The 18,956-nt window shown below is 37.7% G+C and overlaps 1 protein-coding gene across 1 annotated transcript in view; it reads left to right on the top strand.

The window, feature by feature from the left end:
- Positions 1 to 18,956, top strand: part of LOC149068976 (extracellular sulfatase Sulf-1-like) — an 86,109-nt gene that overhangs the window by 40,317 nt on the left and 26,836 nt on the right. The window contains exons 2-3 of the mRNA XM_089250390.1: positions 12,372 to 12,748; positions 17,030 to 17,269. Of these exons, the coding sequence (XP_089106516.1) occupies positions 12,418 to 12,748; positions 17,030 to 17,269 (571 nt within the window). The 5' untranslated portion in view covers positions 12,372 to 12,417. The remainder of the gene's footprint in view (positions 1 to 12,371; positions 12,749 to 17,029; positions 17,270 to 18,956) is intronic.

The raw sequence follows: 18,956 nt of genomic DNA, 5'->3' as shown, positions 1-18,956 counted from the left end.
TACCTGAGCAATTTCTTTTCGTCGATGAAATGAATTATAACGCACACAATTTTTATGTTGGAGAGATTAAAAAAAAACAACAAAAAAACTAATCGAAGTGCCAATATGACGTCAGAAAACTCGAGTTGCGAACGAGGAAGATTAGGTATGATGGAATTTATAATCTAGAATCTTAGCATTTTTAATACTTACAAGATGAATAAGTCCATGATCTAGATGGGCAAACTCGGGGATAGTATTCTCAAAATACTGTGATTTTTTTTCAAAAATTCTTTGAGCACCTAGAAGTGATCGATCAACCTTGAGGAACCAACAGTAGATAGATAGATAAATTTGTTAATTGTATTCACGGCCGTCGGCCTATTACAATAAGTGGTACAAAAACAGAAAAAAAAATTACATTTGTATCTAATAAATATAAATATCATCAATATCATCGGGGAAAATCAAATACACATAACAATCCACAAGGTGAATAAAAAAAATCTCAAAAATGATCGCACAATAAGCTTCATTCATAAATTTCAAACAAATTCAAAAATAATTGCGCATCTCGAAAGAAATTAAATAATCCGAATATAAAAGGTCGATCAGAAACATGGGTATCCAGCGTATGAGAGACTGCTCATTTGATTCTAGGGCGTTAATATACTGTGAGATACGTTTCCGGCGGAAAGATATGTACATTGGGCAACAAAAAATTACGTGAACAAGATCGTTGGCCTCACGTCTGTTGCAAATATTGCACTCTGAGTTATTTCGGAAAAACAAGGTTCTGCCAGTAGGATGTCGATATGTCATGGTTAATCTCAAGTTCATAAAAAACCTTATGTTAATTGGAAGGTTGATGAAGGATAATGAGAAACGGAAATGTTTAAAATGAAGAAAATGAGTAGAGTTGTGAATTTTGTTAAAATCAGTTTGAAATCGAATATCAGCCACTGCTTTAAGTAAACTGGGAAGAGATCTAGAAATAGTCCGGGGATCATTACAATTAACAAGAAATGGGAAACCGCATTCATATAACATAACATTTAGGTGTGCTACCCAGTTCCGGGAATGATCAGAAGCTGTATCACACATGTTACTTAGTTTAGCGAGACAGATTCTCGGAAGTCTGGTTTCGGGCATTTTCAGTAATCTCGTCCAGAATTTTATGAGTCGAATTACTATTACTTTCAAAAGCGGACGTCCCAATTCTGCCCTAATGACGTATCATTTCTAGGCAGGTTATAAACTCTTTTGAAAAAAATTTGTTGAATTCTTTTGATGCTGTTTAAATCAGAAATACTCCATATAGGGGCCGCTTAAAAAAAATACAGATGTAAATAATGATTGAAAAAGCTTACAATGTATATTTAAATTATTACATTTCATCTTTGCGAGAATAGGTATTAAATTATTAATTGCAAGCTGAGCCCTTCCCGAGAAGTGTTTGTTAGCTTTTGTTCTCAAAGCAGAATGTTTTGCAATGTTCTGCAACGAGCCCTCGGCTGACTGAAAATGTTCTGCGGTAAAAATTCGCATATATATAATAGCGTTTTTCTTAACTATTCTTAAAATTCTTCCAGATTGTTCTGCAACAGCACTGGTTGTTCTGCGACGTACATCGCACATTTTAGCACATTCTGCTTTGGGGGCTTTTGTGAAGAGACCCGAGGAGGAGAAAGGTACACCAAGATAGGTGTATTCCGGTACAATACCAATCGTTGTGCTCTCCCATGACCGATTGTCGTGTGAAGATAGTTTACCTCCTCTAATCGGAAAACCATTATTTTTGTTTTATTCAAATTCACTGTTAGCTTTAAACGCTTAAATCTATCAAAAATTAAATTTATTTTTCTTTGAAGATTGGTTCTTGTATCCGCGAGCAGCACCACATCATCGGCGTACAGTAAAATATGTATTTCTGTTCGATCATCAATATTTATGCCAGGAATTTCTGCGTTATCTAAAATATCTATAACTTCATTTATATAAATTGAGAAAAGATTTAGACTAAGTATTTCTTCTTGAAGAACCCTAGTGTTTATGTTAAATGACTGTGAATATTCACTGCCAATACGAATTTGAGCAGCCGCGCCATCATATAAATCTTTAATCAGAGATACAAATCGGTAACTAAGACCATAGTTCTTCAATTTCTCCCAGAGTATATCATATGGGACGGAATCAAATGCTCTACTTAGGTCGATAAAAGCGCCATAGACTTTTCTTCGCTGGAGCTGAATGCCAAGTAAACTACTCAAAGTAAAAATATGATCTATTGCTCCATATCCCTCCCAAAATCCAGCTTGACATTCACCAATAATATCGTTATATTTTAACCATTTATTTAATCTGTTATTCAATACAGAAGTGAAAAGTTTTGCGAGACAAGAGGCCAACGAGATAGCTCTATAATTAGAGGGATCACTCAGATCACCTTTCTTAAAAACAGGATTAATTATTAATTTTTTCCATGCATTAAAATATTGAAAATTTTCACCAAGAGTGAGCGGGTGTCAGGGAAGAAGGCTCTGATATATTCATTTAAAATATTATCTAATCTGGCGGCGACTTTTTATTTTTTAATTTAAGAATAATAGAATAGGTTTCCTCATAAACAACTTCTCTATCTAAAATAGGATCTACAGGAAAAAAGCTATAATTTCAATTGCAATTGGGTCGCATCGTTGAAAGTGGGGAAGAAAAATAATCAAACCACATTTGCATCGGTATATCTGGCATATAGCTGCTTCTCCGTCGCCTGTACTTGTTGACTATGTCCCAAAATTCAGCAGAGGTTTTCACCGACACAAGTTTAAATATCGTATTCTGTAAATGCTCGAACTTTTGTATCTTAATTATTTTCGCATATAGAGCTTTAATGCGAAGGTATTCATTGAGATCACGCTCAGTATTAGTGTTCCGAAAATTTCTTAGCAATTTTCTTAATCTCTTTCTGAGTGACTGGCAGTCGTGATCAAACCACGGATTTTTAATCTTACTTTTTTATACCAACTTTTTTAGGAACCAACAGTTGGAGCATTCGATGGTTTGGTTTTCTGAGATTTTCAACTTCAGGGCGCAAATTTGAGCAGGTCTCCCGTTGGAAAAAAAAAGTCCCTTTCCCCAGAGAGTAGGCAGTCCTCAGAGTAGGCAGTAAGTATCATTCAACATGATACTTACATAATGCAAAAATTCAAGCGTTTACCATTTTCGCTTTAAAATATGTTAGAAAATGGTAGTACCAACATGAACATGCTGAACTTTGACAACATAAATTAATACGTTAGGGTTCACACATGCACTAAGACTACACATTCCGGCATGTACCGATTCGTTTGAAATTCCACAAAAGAATGCGCACGAGGTGCATGTACGGTTAAGTAGTAGTAGTTCCATATCACTCGAGTGACTACCTGCACATTTCCAGATCACTGAAGTGACCCGTGGTGCAATTCAGAAAGAGGTCCACATCACTCGCGACACATCAGATAACTTGAGTATAGTCCTCCTACCACAAGATGAGATTTGGCTACGGCACGTCATGTCACGTCAAACGATTCTATTTTATCCTAGAAGGACATGCCAATCGTGAAAGCTGAGTCACTGATGAACTTTTCTCGATGTGCAATCGTTTTACCAAAAAAAAATTGAATAAAATCATCCGACGTGACGTGACATGACGCAGCGAAAATTTATCTCGTGGTCGGAGGACTATAACTCGCTGCACGTTTTCAAACCAATGATGAAGTGTCCTGCACTCTCTAAAAGGTTGAGCACCCTTTCTTTAGGGGGCTACGCTTACACACATGCTTCTGCAGGTACCAGTTCGTTAGAAATTCTCCAGAGGAATGCTTGCATGTACGGTTGAGTTGATTGGTAGTAGTCTCGCCTTAACTTCGGCAAATGACCCCCAGGTAGAGATTTTTTTCAGCTCGTATGTACTTGTTCTACGAAAGACTTTTCTGTGCAAGGAAAGCAAAAGTGTCTCTCTCGTAGTGTATAAGGTAACGATATCGTGCCCCTAATTGCAAGGGGACATGGTTTCAATTCCTGGCAGGACACTCTTTTTGTGTTCACTTCGGCATAATATTCCGAAAATGTATCTTTCCTTCATATAATATAGCTGAGAAAAATCTTTCTCTGTAATCGGAGGTGGATTCACCGACTTCTAAAGGGCCCCAACACAACGTTTTTCTAACTTAAGGGGACCCAATATTTTCTTTTGCGCCCGGGGTCTCGACCGACTCTAATCCGTCAATGCCTGTAATGCAACTGTAGTTCCCTTTAATACTTCTTACGTTTTCGCACAATATGACTCCCTCCTTGTCTTTGAAACAACTTAAATCATCTTCGGAAGGAAAATATTTTAAAATTAAAATAAAAATCAATCACACATATCGTTTGAATGGCCGCTTCAGTGATTTTCGCAACCCATTCGTCACTTTAAAAATGCAAAGTTGTTAGGGTACCTGTTTCATCTTCAGAAATGGACTCTGAAAGTTCTACCGGCTACTCTACCAAACAACATCAACAACAAAAAAGACTGGACTAATATATGAAATACCGGCTCGAGACCCGCAGGTAAAAAATCTCGACCCTCATCCACGTTTTTTCTCTGAGAAGAATAGCGGATCTCTTCACTGGTTACGTGGGTAGGGAGGGTATTATGAGGATAATAACAGCCTTTCTTTTCAAATGCATTTTCAGATATAGCCGGCCGGTCTCTAATCTCGTACCATAAAAACCCGAATCAAAGACTTACGCTTTAAAATAAATGCTAAAAGGGGGGGGGGAAGGAAAAGAAACCACGTGCACGCACCGACCCCGTCCTTACCACCAACCTCCCATGAAAAAGATCATCATGAGTCAAAAGATTCCGCTTCTGCCAGACAGGAGAAGACGAGGACCAGCAGCGGAAAGGCTATCTTTTTTTTACAGCAGAGACAGTGGAGATGATGTGTGAGTGCAATCACCTTAAGTACTACTACTAACTTCCAAATAGAAGCTTTCAACCCATCATCTATCAAAAAAAGACATACATACTTCTCTTGTCGTAGTTTTTAGGTCTGCGTAATCATCTGCCCACCGATATCTAACATAAAAGTCATGACGGAATCGGACCATAATTTTCCCTCGGTAATCGATCAATAAGTCTTAGATTTAGGCTTTGTAAAAAAATAAAATCTAACGATATCCGCGTCGAGGAAAAAACTACGTAGTCCTTTTAATATGGTCTGCATTTTTCTCATTTTGAACGGAATCCAACAAATGGTGCTCATATATTTTGCGCCACTACACACTTGGACATGTGACGTAGTGTTTGGTGTCGATTAGTCATATTTTCACCGAAGTGTTAAAAAATATTACGTTGGTATTCTCTGTTTTTGTTTGCATTTGTATTTTCTACTCGCAATCCAGAAATAGTTATTATTGTTGAACTTGTACACAGTAATGGTGAGAAATTCCTGCACAAAAGTATGAACACATCGAACAAAAATTGATGAAAATCCGAACGTAGTGAAATAAATCGGGACTGGACAAATTTATATTACCCGACATGCCCGGGGTCCTGTAAAAATTCAGACCGGGAATGTATTTTTTTTCCTACCACATGCACGATGCGGACATATACAAAAATTTTGAAAACAAGTTTTTTTAATTTTTTTTCATTGACGATGATGCAAGTTGCTCATTACATTCGTGAAATTCCCCGAATGGAAAAAAATAAAAATGAATTAAATTGATGGAAATTCGAAAGTAACGTAAGAAATAAATTCAGAACTAATAAAAATTCAAAATTAATGAAAGGAATAATTCCAGAATGAATCACAAAAAAATTATTTACGACATCGATGAAATTCAGAATTAGTGAAAGAAACAATTCCAGAACTAATAAAAATTCAAAATCGATGAAAATCCAAAATTAATGAAAAAAAAATTATTCCAGAACTAATAAAAAAAAAATTCAAAATTAATTAATGAAATACTTTTCAGAATCAAAACCAAAATTGGTGAAAGAAGTAAGTAAATTAATGCGAGAAATAATTCCATAAATAAGGGAAAAAGATTCGTGAAAGCCTCTATTGATTAACCCCGAACCCCTATTTGATAAAATGGGTCCCTGATCCTTTTGGTCCATCCGTTAAGATGCCTGTTTTTATGCCTATATATTTAAAAAAATAAATTATATTGGAAGGGCCAGAGCTAGTGTTTTTTGATGACTCATAAGTCGTCAAACCGCAGAAAGCATAACCATCACTCCGTTATATATAAATAAACCTAAACTTACACAGAAATACGATATAAACTATAATAAATTCTCTGTCACCATAATTGCAACAAAATAAATAACCTCTTAATCTTTTAAATGTTTTCTCGGTTATATAATTCCGAGTCCAAGAAGCCAAAAAGCATCTTAAAAATAGTTTTTTTTGGCGGGCTTCTGGGCGAAATCTACCAAGAGAGCAAAAAATAATAGTAGTAATAATAAAAAAATAACACTAAAGAGCATTATCGAAAGGAAAAAAGTACGAGATTATACGCACCTCTTGTCTGTTTGGTATAATTTATTATTCCTAGTGTGACATTAGAAACGTGAAGAATACGTCTAGACGTATGTTATTTCACATGCAAAATGATGTTACGACAATTATCTTTTTTTATAGCGTGGAAAAAAAAAATATATATATATTATACCCTTGGCAATGTCCCAAAAAAATAATTATACATAAAAAAAAAAATATTATTATTCTTGTATCGGAACAGCAAAGCGGCTGAACACAAATACGCACCTTAATTATATATCCGTGGCACGGCTCATTTAAATAAGTATCGCATTTCCTTGACTGGATAACAACAACCAAAATGAAATAGTTTCCAAAAAAAAAATGACCGATGATGTGTATTCAGGTTGGCACGGATCGCGCCATCATGTTTATTATGCGATGTTGTTATTATTATTGTTTTTTTATTATTATTTTCGGGTATGAAATCTGGTTTTGAATTTGCCTAGAGTCAATCTTTATCGATAGGCTGAAAAAAAATAATTTGATAAATAAAATTGTGTTCGTATCAATTGTGCTATTTTGATGTTTCTTAATGTCGTCTTGGAGATTTACACAGCCGCTCAAAGCGGGATGTGCGATAGGTCGCTTTGTGAGGCCCCCGCACTCACGGTAACATACAGCAGTGTTTCTCAACCGCCGGGCCGTGAGTGATTCATCGTTTAATTTTTCTCCATTTATTTCCCATTTGTCTTGTTTATTACAGGTCCTTCCACTCGAAAAAAAAAGTACTCAACCGGGACGCGGGTTTCCAAAGGTTGAGAATCGCTGACCTATAGAACATATGCTTTATGTGTGTATAGGTCAGTGTTTCTGTACCACCGGGCCCTCGCATCAGTCAAACCAGGCCGTGAGTGATTCATCGTTTCATTTTTCCCCAATTTATTTACTATTAGTTATGTTTGTGAGGGCATTCCCCTCAAAATAAAGAATTCAACCGGGCTGTGGATTTCTAAAGGTTGAGAATCGCTGATGTACAGGGTGCATAGCTAATAGGGGCGTCTGGTTTTTACTGGCGAACCGTTGATCCTAGAGACATACTTCCAATTAGGAAAGGTCTCCAAATAACGTGTAGTACTCAGATATTGGATTCATATTGCAAGGCTGTATAGTTAATGAAATAAAATAACCTTTTCTATGGACACTCTATGCTCAAAAACCCGATTATGAAGTTGTTGCCCTGTCTCTCTCTCTTGATGAAAAAAAAAAAAAAATCAAGTTTAAGTGCAGTATTGGCCGAGATATTTGAATTTGAAAAACGGTGTAAATTTATGGGAAGAAACGTTAATTGCGGATAAAACCATTTACCCGTATTTAACGGTTTTTCCCAACTTTCCTGTTTTCCGAATTTGAATATCTCTGTCAATATTGAGAGCACGCAATCAAATTCACCCCCAAATTGCTGAACGCTCTTACCGATTCTAGAATTATTTTTTCCCATCAATTATGAATTTTCATAGTTGCCGGAATTATCTTTCAATTCTTTTTCTTTTTTAATTCAGACTCTAAATTTTCATTAGTTTTGCTTCTGTCATTAGTTTGAAATTATGTTCAGTTCGGAATTTTCATAAATTTTTTTTCAAAATTCTCATTAGTTTTTGTGTTAACTTATTTCCTCAGCATTCCTGTATATTTCGTTTTGCTTGAATTTGTTGTGGCAGATTCCCCTTTTGCGCAATATGTGAAATCGGGGCAAGGGGACCCTAAACATTTTTGGGGGCCCCGAAATCGTTAAGACTCCGTTGACTCAGCTATTATTTTCATACTAAGCAGTAAGGGTGGCCCTAGTTTTGCCATTTCCTCACCACGAACGAGGATCCAGTCTTTAACTCGCTCTGTAGTTCCTTGGCTCGAACCCGGGACCAATGCCGCCTTAACGCATGGGCTCATCCGGGCCTCCAGAGAAGAGGGGCCTCAGAGAAAAATGAGAACTGGTTGAAATTTCCGAGAATTTTCCTGGTAAAGGACCTCAGAAAAATCGTTTGGCCCGGGGGGCCATTATACTCTTAAGACTGCCCTGCCCGGGACCTCGCGATGCGACTTCATCATGACCATACAGTGACTACTTTGGGTGCTACAAAATCTATTTGCTTCGGGAGTAGAGAAACAGGTGTCTGTGAAGTCGCTTTCTCGTATTAATGTACATTATAATAACACTTCAAAAGCAATAAATGTCGCTTCTTTGGATCCAGCAGCTGCTGTTTTGGATGATGCAGATAAGAGACACCAACCGCACCCCCTTCGAAAATTCGAAGGACAGTCACCAATAATAATTATAAGTACGTACGTACGTATTTATACGCACATCGGAGTGATTTTTGTCCGGAGGACGTTATTATTCAGTGGTGCGCACTCGTAAAAGACTCGTTTATACGCGATTACATGACGATTACCTAGAGGAAAATATAAATTGTCGAGACGCGTTTCTCTAGCGTGAAAATGTTATGTCGGTTTGTCTAGTTTATCGGCCATAAAATTTAACGGTTGCTGTTCCAGTCGTGGGTTGAGTTCTGATGAGAGAAAGACTGTGCCGTTTATGTAATTACTTTTTTTCACTTACTGGTATTAATTATGCAGTGGCGTCAGAACTGGGCATACTCTTTGTAGCACGCGGCCTAGCATCACCAATAACTGATCCAGAAATCAGGAGATAAATTTGGTTGAATTTACGAGCAAAAATGTTTTATATACAGGGTGCTTATAACTAACAGGACGTATGGTATGTTTATTGGTGAACTGTTGATCATAGAGGTATACTTCCTGTTGGAAAAAGTACCCAAATAACGTGCAGTGCCTAAATATGTCATTCATGTTAGGAGTGTTGTATCGTTATTAAACTAAAAATGTCAACTTTTTATACAAGAACTGGATTATAAAGTAGTTGCCCTGTCCCTCCTGATGCCAACAAAAAAGAAATCCATGTTTCTAAGTGCAACATTTACTGAGATATTTGAAAAACGGAGGAAAGTTGGAAAAAACAGCTCTTAAAAATATACGAAAAAAACCAACATGAACCCGACCATCCCATATGACATTGCTCTTTGGAATTATTGGGGGTCTACGTAGCCTATATATATGTACATTATATATAGTCCGTTGTAGTTTTGAGTAGTCATTGTGAGTTGGCGTCCATTTCGAAAAAGTTCTGGCGTAAGGTTAAAGTTGGGAAAAAAACAGCATCGAATTCGGATAAACCGTTCTACCCGCTTTTAATTCTTCCCCCCCCCCCAACTTTTTGAATCCAAATATCTCGGAAAATATTGCACTTAGAAACGTCGATTTCTACCGCAGAAAGTCCCGCATCGAGGGGTTGGCGCACCAAACTCTCGATGAGTATTAAAAAAAAAGGCTGTCGTCCGGAATCGGCAATAAATTGTAGTTCCCGGTCTAATTAGCCCTCGTGTGCAGAAAATGACCTTGGTGCGACAAAAATGATCAATTAGAAACGTTGTTTTTTTTTTTTATGTTGGCATCAGGAGAGGCGGCAACAACTTTTTAGTTTGGTTTTAGGGCACACGGGGACGGTATGTGAAATTTTTTATTAATAAGGGATCATTCAAATATTACGTCAGCATCGGGGAAGGTTTCGGATTTGCTGACTTTTGATGACGAGGGGGGTTTGAAGGCTGCTTACGTCATCAACCACCCCTTTTGAAGATATGAAAAATTCTAAGCTGCTGACGAAATTTTGCTGACGGGGGGGGGGGGGGGGTAAAAAATGGCTGAAAATCTGCTTACGTAATACTTGAATGGCCCCTAACTATGCAACCCCTTGAAACAGGAATTACATATCTCAGTACTACCAGTTAGAAAAAGTTTCCAAATGTAGTATATCTCTATGTCGAAGTATATCTCTAGGATCAACGGTTCGCCAGTAAACTATCATACTATGCCCCTGTTTGCTATGCACTCTGTATATATGCTACTCTCAAAGTTCGAAATTGACCAATTCGCGAAGTGCCCAATTTTGCTATATTGACCCGGTCAATGTGCGAAATTCGGACATTGGCCGTCTAGTTCGCGAGGTGGCCGCTGATCCCAGGCCAAAGACGATCACGGATACTTTTGTTATCGGACAAGTTAGCGTATTTTTTCGTGATAATTATGCCCACGTTAGTTACGGCAACCCTTCAAATCGCAATGACGATGGGGTAATCATTTTTTTCCTCCAAAATTTGGCAGAAAGAACTACCAAATGTATATTAATATATTTTTAACGTTTTTCTCTCAAATTTCACTTTTTTTCCCTCTTCCTCTCACATGGTGCTAATCCAATACAGCTGCTATATATAGATATGTATTACTTGTTGGCCCCACTGGGCTGTCTTACATCAGCACATTGAGGCCAGGGATCTCTGGCCACTTCGCGAAATTGCCGGCCAAAGTCTGAATAATTTCTGAAATTCGGACTTTGGCCAAAACTCTTGACGATTCGCGAAGTAGCCGACCCCGTCACGAATTATCCGCACTTCGGGGTTTGGCATTAATGTTTATATCGTTGCCAGCTAATTTAGCTATTCAAAGCCTGTTGTAACAGGGCCGGGCTTTGAATTTTTTGCGCCCAGTGCGCAAAATATTTTTACATTCATTAGAGCAATCATTTTGAGTTTTGTTAATGAATTCTGTTGAATTTTCTTAATCCAAGCAAATTTGTCTTTACAGAATAAATGTCCCATGGGATGGTGTTCTCTATAAATATACCAAGGCTGGAAAAATCATGCCCGATATCGGACACGTAACTTGAGAAAAACACATTCCCGTATCAATATTTTACATACCCGAAAAACATTGCTTAGTTCCCCTTTTGAGAAACTTTTTCCTCACTCATTCAAAACGAATGTGCTGCTATCTATTGATGAAAATATGCAGATAATGTAGAAAACTAAGGGCATTGCACTACACATAAAAAAAAATCAAATTATTCTTTTGTTTGAAATCTCAATTTTCTGCAACACTCAGAAATTTTCCACACGGACCGATTTTGGAAATTTTTTTCTCCCAAGTTCTCATTAGTGATGGCCATCTAGTCTAGAGCTGGTATTAAACTAATCTTGACAAATGCAGCCAATGAGCATATCGATTATACCATCGCCTCCTAGAGATAGAAGGCCTCCGAACGCTGCTCGCGACGTCAGCAAGTAGTTAATTTTCCCTCAGAATATTCAGAGGGGAAAAATTCCCTGCTGCTGCCGGTATCATCGTTGTGTTGAAAAGAAACGATCTGGCTCAGAATTAGCGATTTTGATGCCCCACATCCAATCACCATGCGGTAACTGTGAGCCAACCAGAAAGATTCTACGCCAAAATAAGAAGAAACGAAATAGGATGTTGTGGTTCAAAATGTGGCAAACTTGCTAGGTAGTCTTAATGACGTTACAGATGAACTAGGCAACCCGTGCGGAGGCCACCTATCTCTAGAAGTAGCTGGTTATACTCGATCGAATACAACCGATATTAAGCTTTGTGTAGGAGAGTTTTATTACCCAAACTCTCGTGCTATAAAACGCTGTGGGTGCTCAAGTAGAGTACCCACAGCAGCCCCTGGCTTCAACTCCATTGATTGCCTAGGACTTGAACATGACATCAAAATTTCTCATTTGGATATGTCTTTCAGTGGCGTCGGAGCTGGGAGATGATGTGGCTGCTAGGCACCATTCCGAACTAATGGTGCCCAACACCCCATACTTATGTCTTATACAAAAGCTCAAGCCGAGCAACTGCTGCCCTAAAATGTTTCCGACGCCCGATTTCTTATGATATTGATAGATGACCTTCATACTCATAAGAGTTATTTTCATGTTTTTCTCTTTTAAATAGCTCAAGATCATGTAGCAAAGCACCCAGAGGAATCATTGTAGCCGTCATGGAACCTCTACCAGCACCGTTGTCTTTCACCGCGTCCCTTCTGCTTGCAGTGCTTTTAGCCGGCAACGTAGTGCTTTCGAGCCGTAGCAGAGTCGGCAGCAGCCACCGTGCGGATCTGCCGAACCATCAGAAAGTTTTGCCATCCTCGTATCCAGCAGAATCGCCCCCGACGTTACCGAAGAACGGTGGCGACTACGACACGTTGAAACTGCCGCGCAGTACGGCCGCATACAGGAAGGATGGACGCGTGCGCAAGACGACGCCGCCATTCCGGGACAAGAAACCGAACATCATACTCATTCTGACGGATGACCAAGACATAGAATTGGGTGAAGAACATCAGCTTTGCTTATAATTTTATACTGGGTGTCTATAATTAAAGCTATCCTGTTTTTTGAGCTTTCTACAGAAAGCCCATATGGGACTTCTTGATGAAGTGGGGGGGGGGGCCCATATACGACACCTGCATTTTTTGCTATTCTGACCACCCCCCCCCCCTTCTATATAAAAATGTCCGCTTTGCCAAAGAAGCTTACGTGAATTGGAGAAAGATGTTCCTTCCCGCCCCTGAACAGGGGGGGGGGGGGGCTTTGCTAAACTTTATGGAAATCAAATCTGCAATGTCTCCACTCAGCGCATCATGCTACTATGCACGTTACAAGGAAAAGAAAGTCGTGTTTCTGTAGTCAGGGCCGCAACTAGATGCTTGATTAACTGGGGCACGCACGCATTTTTGCCCCCCCGTCAATGCTGAAGGAGTGGTTAAAGGGTGAAATTTTCGCCCCCTCTGCGTCTGCGCTCGGGCAACAAACCCACCTGCTCCCCCTCAGTCAGGGCCGCAACTAGGGGGGAGCAGGCGGATTTCGTGCCCCGGGCGCTAGACCCCGAGGGGGAGCAAATTTCATTCTGAAACCTGTCCTTCAACATTACAAGGGGCGTCGAAATGCGGGGTGACTTCGGTGTAGTTGCGGCCCTGCCTTGTCTGTGGTGTATTGGCTAGCGCACTTGCTCGGATTGTAAGAGGACCACGGTTTGGGAAGAGACTACAAACTTCTCTCTTCGAAGTGCGTCTCTGCATTAATGTCCAAAAAAGACTAGGCTGACCATATTTTTTCGAGAAAAATACGGGAAATTGTGATCCAAACACGGAAACCGTCAGTTATCACCAAAATGATGCCAAGTTTTGTGTACGTTTTGAGTTAGAAATATGGTGGTTGTGAACTTTGAAGGCTTTCATCAGAGGGCAGCACTTAAAGTTTAACTTTCAGGGGTTTTTGAGATGGCTTTCAGGAGAAAGTGCATGTGGAAAAAATTATTTATTACATAAAATTTAGCGATAAAATTCTGGGAATATTGCAAGTGAAGATGAATGTACCTTGCACATCATCTTGGCTAAAACAATTTGAGCAAAATGATTTATTTCTTGACCAAAAAAATTGAAGATTTGAGAGAAAATGGCATTTTTCGAAATGGCTACCAAAATTCTCAAAGCATGGTTGAAAATGAAAACATCAAAGGAAAAAAATAAATAATAAATAATTTTAAGAAAAACATACATATACAACAAAAACGAGAGCAAATTTTTCTAAATTACAAGATATACAGAAGGCTGGATGTTGTGAAGATATTTAGTATTTGAGATATTAATTTTTTAAGGAAGGAAAAAACTCATCTCTGCCTCTACCGGGAGTCGAACCCGGGTCCCTCGATTGCCGGACGAGTGCTCTGACCACTAAGCTACAGAGGAGATAGAGATTTTCCTTCGCTAGAGCGTATATATGCCGAACGGAACCGTGCAATGGATGGTGAAACCAATCAGCTAATAGCTCATGGACTACGAGCCACCAGAGGGCTATATATATGACATGAATGTCGCTCTCCACTTGTTAATACAAGATATACAGAAGACTGGATGTTGTGAAGATATTTAGTATTTGAGATGTTAATTTTTTAAGGAAGGAAAATTTTCTAAATTGAAAAAATATGTGCAATTATAAAGTGGCAATTAAAGTTACGGTGGATAAGTTCTTGCTCCTCCTAAAATACCAACATCTACTATGTAAAACATACACAGTAAGGATTCAATTATAACTGATGAAATGATTTTGATATATCAACATAACTATTCCTATTAAAATCAAAATTTCATATAAAAATTATTCGTTCAAACGTTTTTAATTCCCATTCAAACAAAAAATTGTACAGACTTTAAATTTTCTCCAAATTTTTATTTGAAGGCAATATTTTTATTTAAAGGCACACGATATGTTGATATATCAGCATATTGTGTATCTGATATATATCTTTGTCAGGTTCACGATACAGATGTATGTCATGTTCAGGATATAGAGTTATGTCTTCTTTGATAGATCTATATCAGGTCTATATCAAGAATCTGATATAGATCTTTGTCAGGTTCACGATATAGATCTATGTTTTTCAAACTATATTAAAATATTTTATTGTCCCAAGTTGTCCTTCAAAGTAGAGATTATTTGCATAGAATCAAATACATATTCGACTGAAAAATTAAAGACTTGATCAATTAATATCATAAATAATTTACATCATATAGGACAAGATCGTTCGATATCATAGTTATGGCATCTGATATTCCTCTGACATTTCGATATATAACAATATGGTCCAGATATTGTTCAATATTGTTGTGCTACTGGGGAGTCTGGTTGCTGGCCCATAAAAGATCCCAGCCTAGGGGCCCTGCTTCAGGATGTGGGGGCCATGATCCAAACAGGAGAAGTTATTATACTCACCAAATTTCATATTTATATTTACAGAGAATTTATAATACAGAGAATCACTATGACTGGATTTCTGAAAAATTTACCCCCCTCCCCCAAACGGGGTGCAAATGTTATATAGGGGAAATCATTGCAGAAAAGTTTTTAGATAACCAAATCCATGCAAGTGAATCTGTGGGTTACTGCTAGTAACCTTATATAATGAAAAGATGGCTGGATTTTTTGGTGATTCTGTCTTGGGGATATCTATAAAAAAAACTTCTTTACACATTCTAGCTCTCCTTTCCTTTTCTCTTTCTGGGCTGTACCTGATCATGTGTTGTTTGAATGACATCACATATCACTCTAGGGTTTTAGGAATTTTCAAATTCATTTTTGGCCTTTATTGACATTTAAAATATGTATTAATTTTTTTTGATGACCCATAATAATTACACCGGATTTTTCATATTTCTATGCACATTTGAATGAGTAGGATCAGCTGTAATTTGTTTCGAAACTTTTTGAAGACATCACCATGGGACCCTTTTCTTGTGAACATAGGCAGAGATAGACTTGGAAGTCTGGGGGGGGGGCACGGTCATTATTGCTGGGGGCATGATGATGACAACAATACATATATACATTAGATCAGTTGATTCCACCTTTGACGCTGGGGGCCAATGTCCCCCCACGCCCCCTTGTATCTCTGCCCATGCTTGTAAAATGTAAGCCCTAAAGGTTTTCACCATTAATGTGTATTCCTGTTAACTTGATGCCCAAGGTGGCTTTGATATGATAAGACCTCAGACAAAGCAATAATGAGTGGTACTGTGATTAATCAGAGATGTTAGTTATGTTATTATATACAGTACTTGAGAGATGTGAAAATGGTAGAAGATGTCTGAATATCTCCTACCATGAAGGTTGAGCAGGATTAAAACATGCTTGCAAATATTAGCTGGTGTGCTACCATTTGCTCAAGGAAATGTCCTCTTTATAGTTAATGTCAGAACTGATATACAGGGTGTCCCACGAATTCGTAAATAAATTAAAAATTCATAAAAATTTAAGGAATTGATATATTTGAACTCGGTTTGTGAAAAAGTAATTCTCATGAAGGGGAATTTTTTTAAGACAAAAAAAGAAAAATTGATTAAATTTTTTGTCGATAGAGAGCGATGTATGAAAATAAATCACTAAATATGCACATTAGAGTCCTATAAAATACAGGATGCTCAATTAACAGTTTATTTCTGAATTTTCCTGTTACTGGCCTTACGTAAAGTTTTCATTGTAATGTCGGCATTGGTCGATAAATAACTACTGGCGAAGTTGTTTCACCTTGGCTATATGAATTGCTGGCTGAAGCCTATTGAATGTTCCAAACAAAGAAGAGACTAAAGTAAGGTCCAATCAATCCGGACATGCTTTTATGCAGTGCCATCTGTCGATAAAAATTAGCCAATTTTTTTTTTCTTTATCTCAACGAAACATCCCCGTTCATGAGAATGACTTTTTTCAAACTGTATTCAAATTTTCCAATTCCTTTGATTTTATATGTTTTAAACTATTTACAAATTTATGGGATACCCTGTGTATATATTTTTATTTTTTTTCAATATCCTTCATATATAGAAGCTGTCATTTGAGCGATTTCAAAAAGTTTTTCATTTCTTTTGGATGAATACTTAGGCTGCAGACAGCTTAGAGCAATGAACTTTAATTATAGACACATGTATGTCCATTTTTTCCTCTATTGCATGAATAACTATCCTTGTTACCTAGATGCCTTGATTATGAATTGAATTTAACCTCTTCCATTATATATACATTTTTAGTGACTTCATTGTTTCATTTTGATTCCAGGATCAATGAATTTCATGCCAAAGACCCTTAGAATTTTAGGAGATGGCGGAGCTCATTTTTCAAATGCTTATGTTACAACTCCTATGTGTTGTCCTTCACGCAGTTCTATGCTTACTGGGCTCTATGTCCACAACCATCAGGTTCATACGAACAATGACAACTGTAGCTCTCCCTGGTGGCAACAAGAACACGAAACGAGAACTTTTGCTACTTACTTGAACAATGCAGGTTACAGGACAGGTAATTTACTGTACTTTTATACGTCAAAGCCAACTTCTTTCTTCTTATAATGAGAGCTCAGGCTCAATCGTCCTTTTCTATTTCTTTTATACCATAGTATCACCCAGGCTCTATCGACAATAGCCAATTTTAGCCATTGCCCTAGTTAGGGGACTGGGCAGTGTTGAGTTAACCTTTATATCATTCACATGTCATACCCTGCAGGCAGCACAGTGTTGGTTAGTTCAAGTTGGTTTTAAAATTTTTTCTGCGCAAACGCAAGCTGGTCTATCATTCAAAAAGTCTCTCCACAGAGCCTCTCTCATGCATAGACCAGGGGCAGCTCGTGAAGGAGGCACGTAGGTGTGTACCCCCTGCAAATTACATCATTAATTTAATTCTTTAAATGGATTTGATACCAACTTAATTCCATTGAATTTTTCTTATTTTTAAAATAAATTTAATAAATTAGAAAAGAGAAATTTTCTGAAGCATTGATAAAAAAAAAGTCCATTAAAATACATGTCATATGGTCAAGGTTTGGTAGTTCTTTCCATAGAGGGAGCTCTGTATTCTTCTTTCCTCTTTGGCTGCTTTCCGTCGCATGCCACATGAGATACCCTTTGGTAGTATAAAAACTAGAGGAGGGAGAAATGGGGATGGTTAGTACAGGTTATATTATGCTCATTTTGGGCATGCAATAAAAAAGTGCAGTGGTTACTCATGCTGCCATCTACTTTCTTTTATATCTGTTGTATCTTCTAAGTTAAAATATATTTGAATAAAAAATATGTATATTTTTTTATAACTTTATCATAGAAATTCATGCACCTTTTTGAATTAGAGTATAATATTCAGGCGTCTGTCCAGACCTTTTTTTAAAGTCCAGTTTTTGTGAAAATTTCTCTTATTTTTGTGAAAAGGATCATTAATTTAGTGAAAAATAAATAATTTTGCAGGAAACAAAGTAATCTACACAAAAGATATGAAATCCCAAATTTATGGTTTCATTAATTTTTATTTTGTGAAGTGTCAGTTTTTCAGATCTGGAATTTTGTGAAGTGTCCGGAAAACGGGCCCAAATTTTGGCTGGGCGTAAACCCCTAATATCTCAAGAAGAGTGAATTTCCACAATTCGCAAAAACCATTGCCAATGGCAAATGCTAAACTTGAATGATTTTCAATGTTAAGACATTGCTTAAGCTCACTGCACAAACTATTTATGTAAATGTTGTGTTGATAGAGTATTATTTTTGTACTGCATACAGATAATGTGAAAAATAATTTGATAAACAAAAATAAAAGTTTGCAATGCAGTGCAATACTCTACTAATTGTAAATAGTACGTGTACTCAGGGTTGAAACTAGGGGGGACAGAGAGGGCGATTGCCCCGGCAAAAATTTGGTGGTGGGGGGGGGGTCTGCAAGTTTTAGCGGAAAACAAAGAACACCATTATATAAAATTGTTGAATGTTAAATTGGTGGGGGCGGCAAAAAATCATAGTTACATCCCTACATGTACTTGACTACATATTGTCATCAATATATGGCGGTATATTTTTGGAAATCTAGTTGCTCCCCCCCCCCCCCCCAAAAAAAAATATCCGACCATGAGCCGTCACTGAGGTATATCCTCAACATGATACTTGAAGAAATGCAAATTTGTTTGGCATTGGCCACTTTGATTTCCAATATGGAAGACAGGTGG

Source organism: Pholcus phalangioides, unplaced genomic scaffold (genome assembly GCF_987345545.1).
Source record: "Pholcus phalangioides strain wild (caught in Gottingen) unplaced genomic scaffold, Ppha-v1.0 ptg000024l_1, whole genome shotgun sequence".
Taxonomy (NCBI): Eukaryota; Metazoa; Arthropoda; class Arachnida; order Araneae; family Pholcidae; genus Pholcus; species Pholcus phalangioides.
Note: the sequence above shows the minus strand (reverse complement) of the source record. Positions and strands in the feature narration are given on the sequence as shown.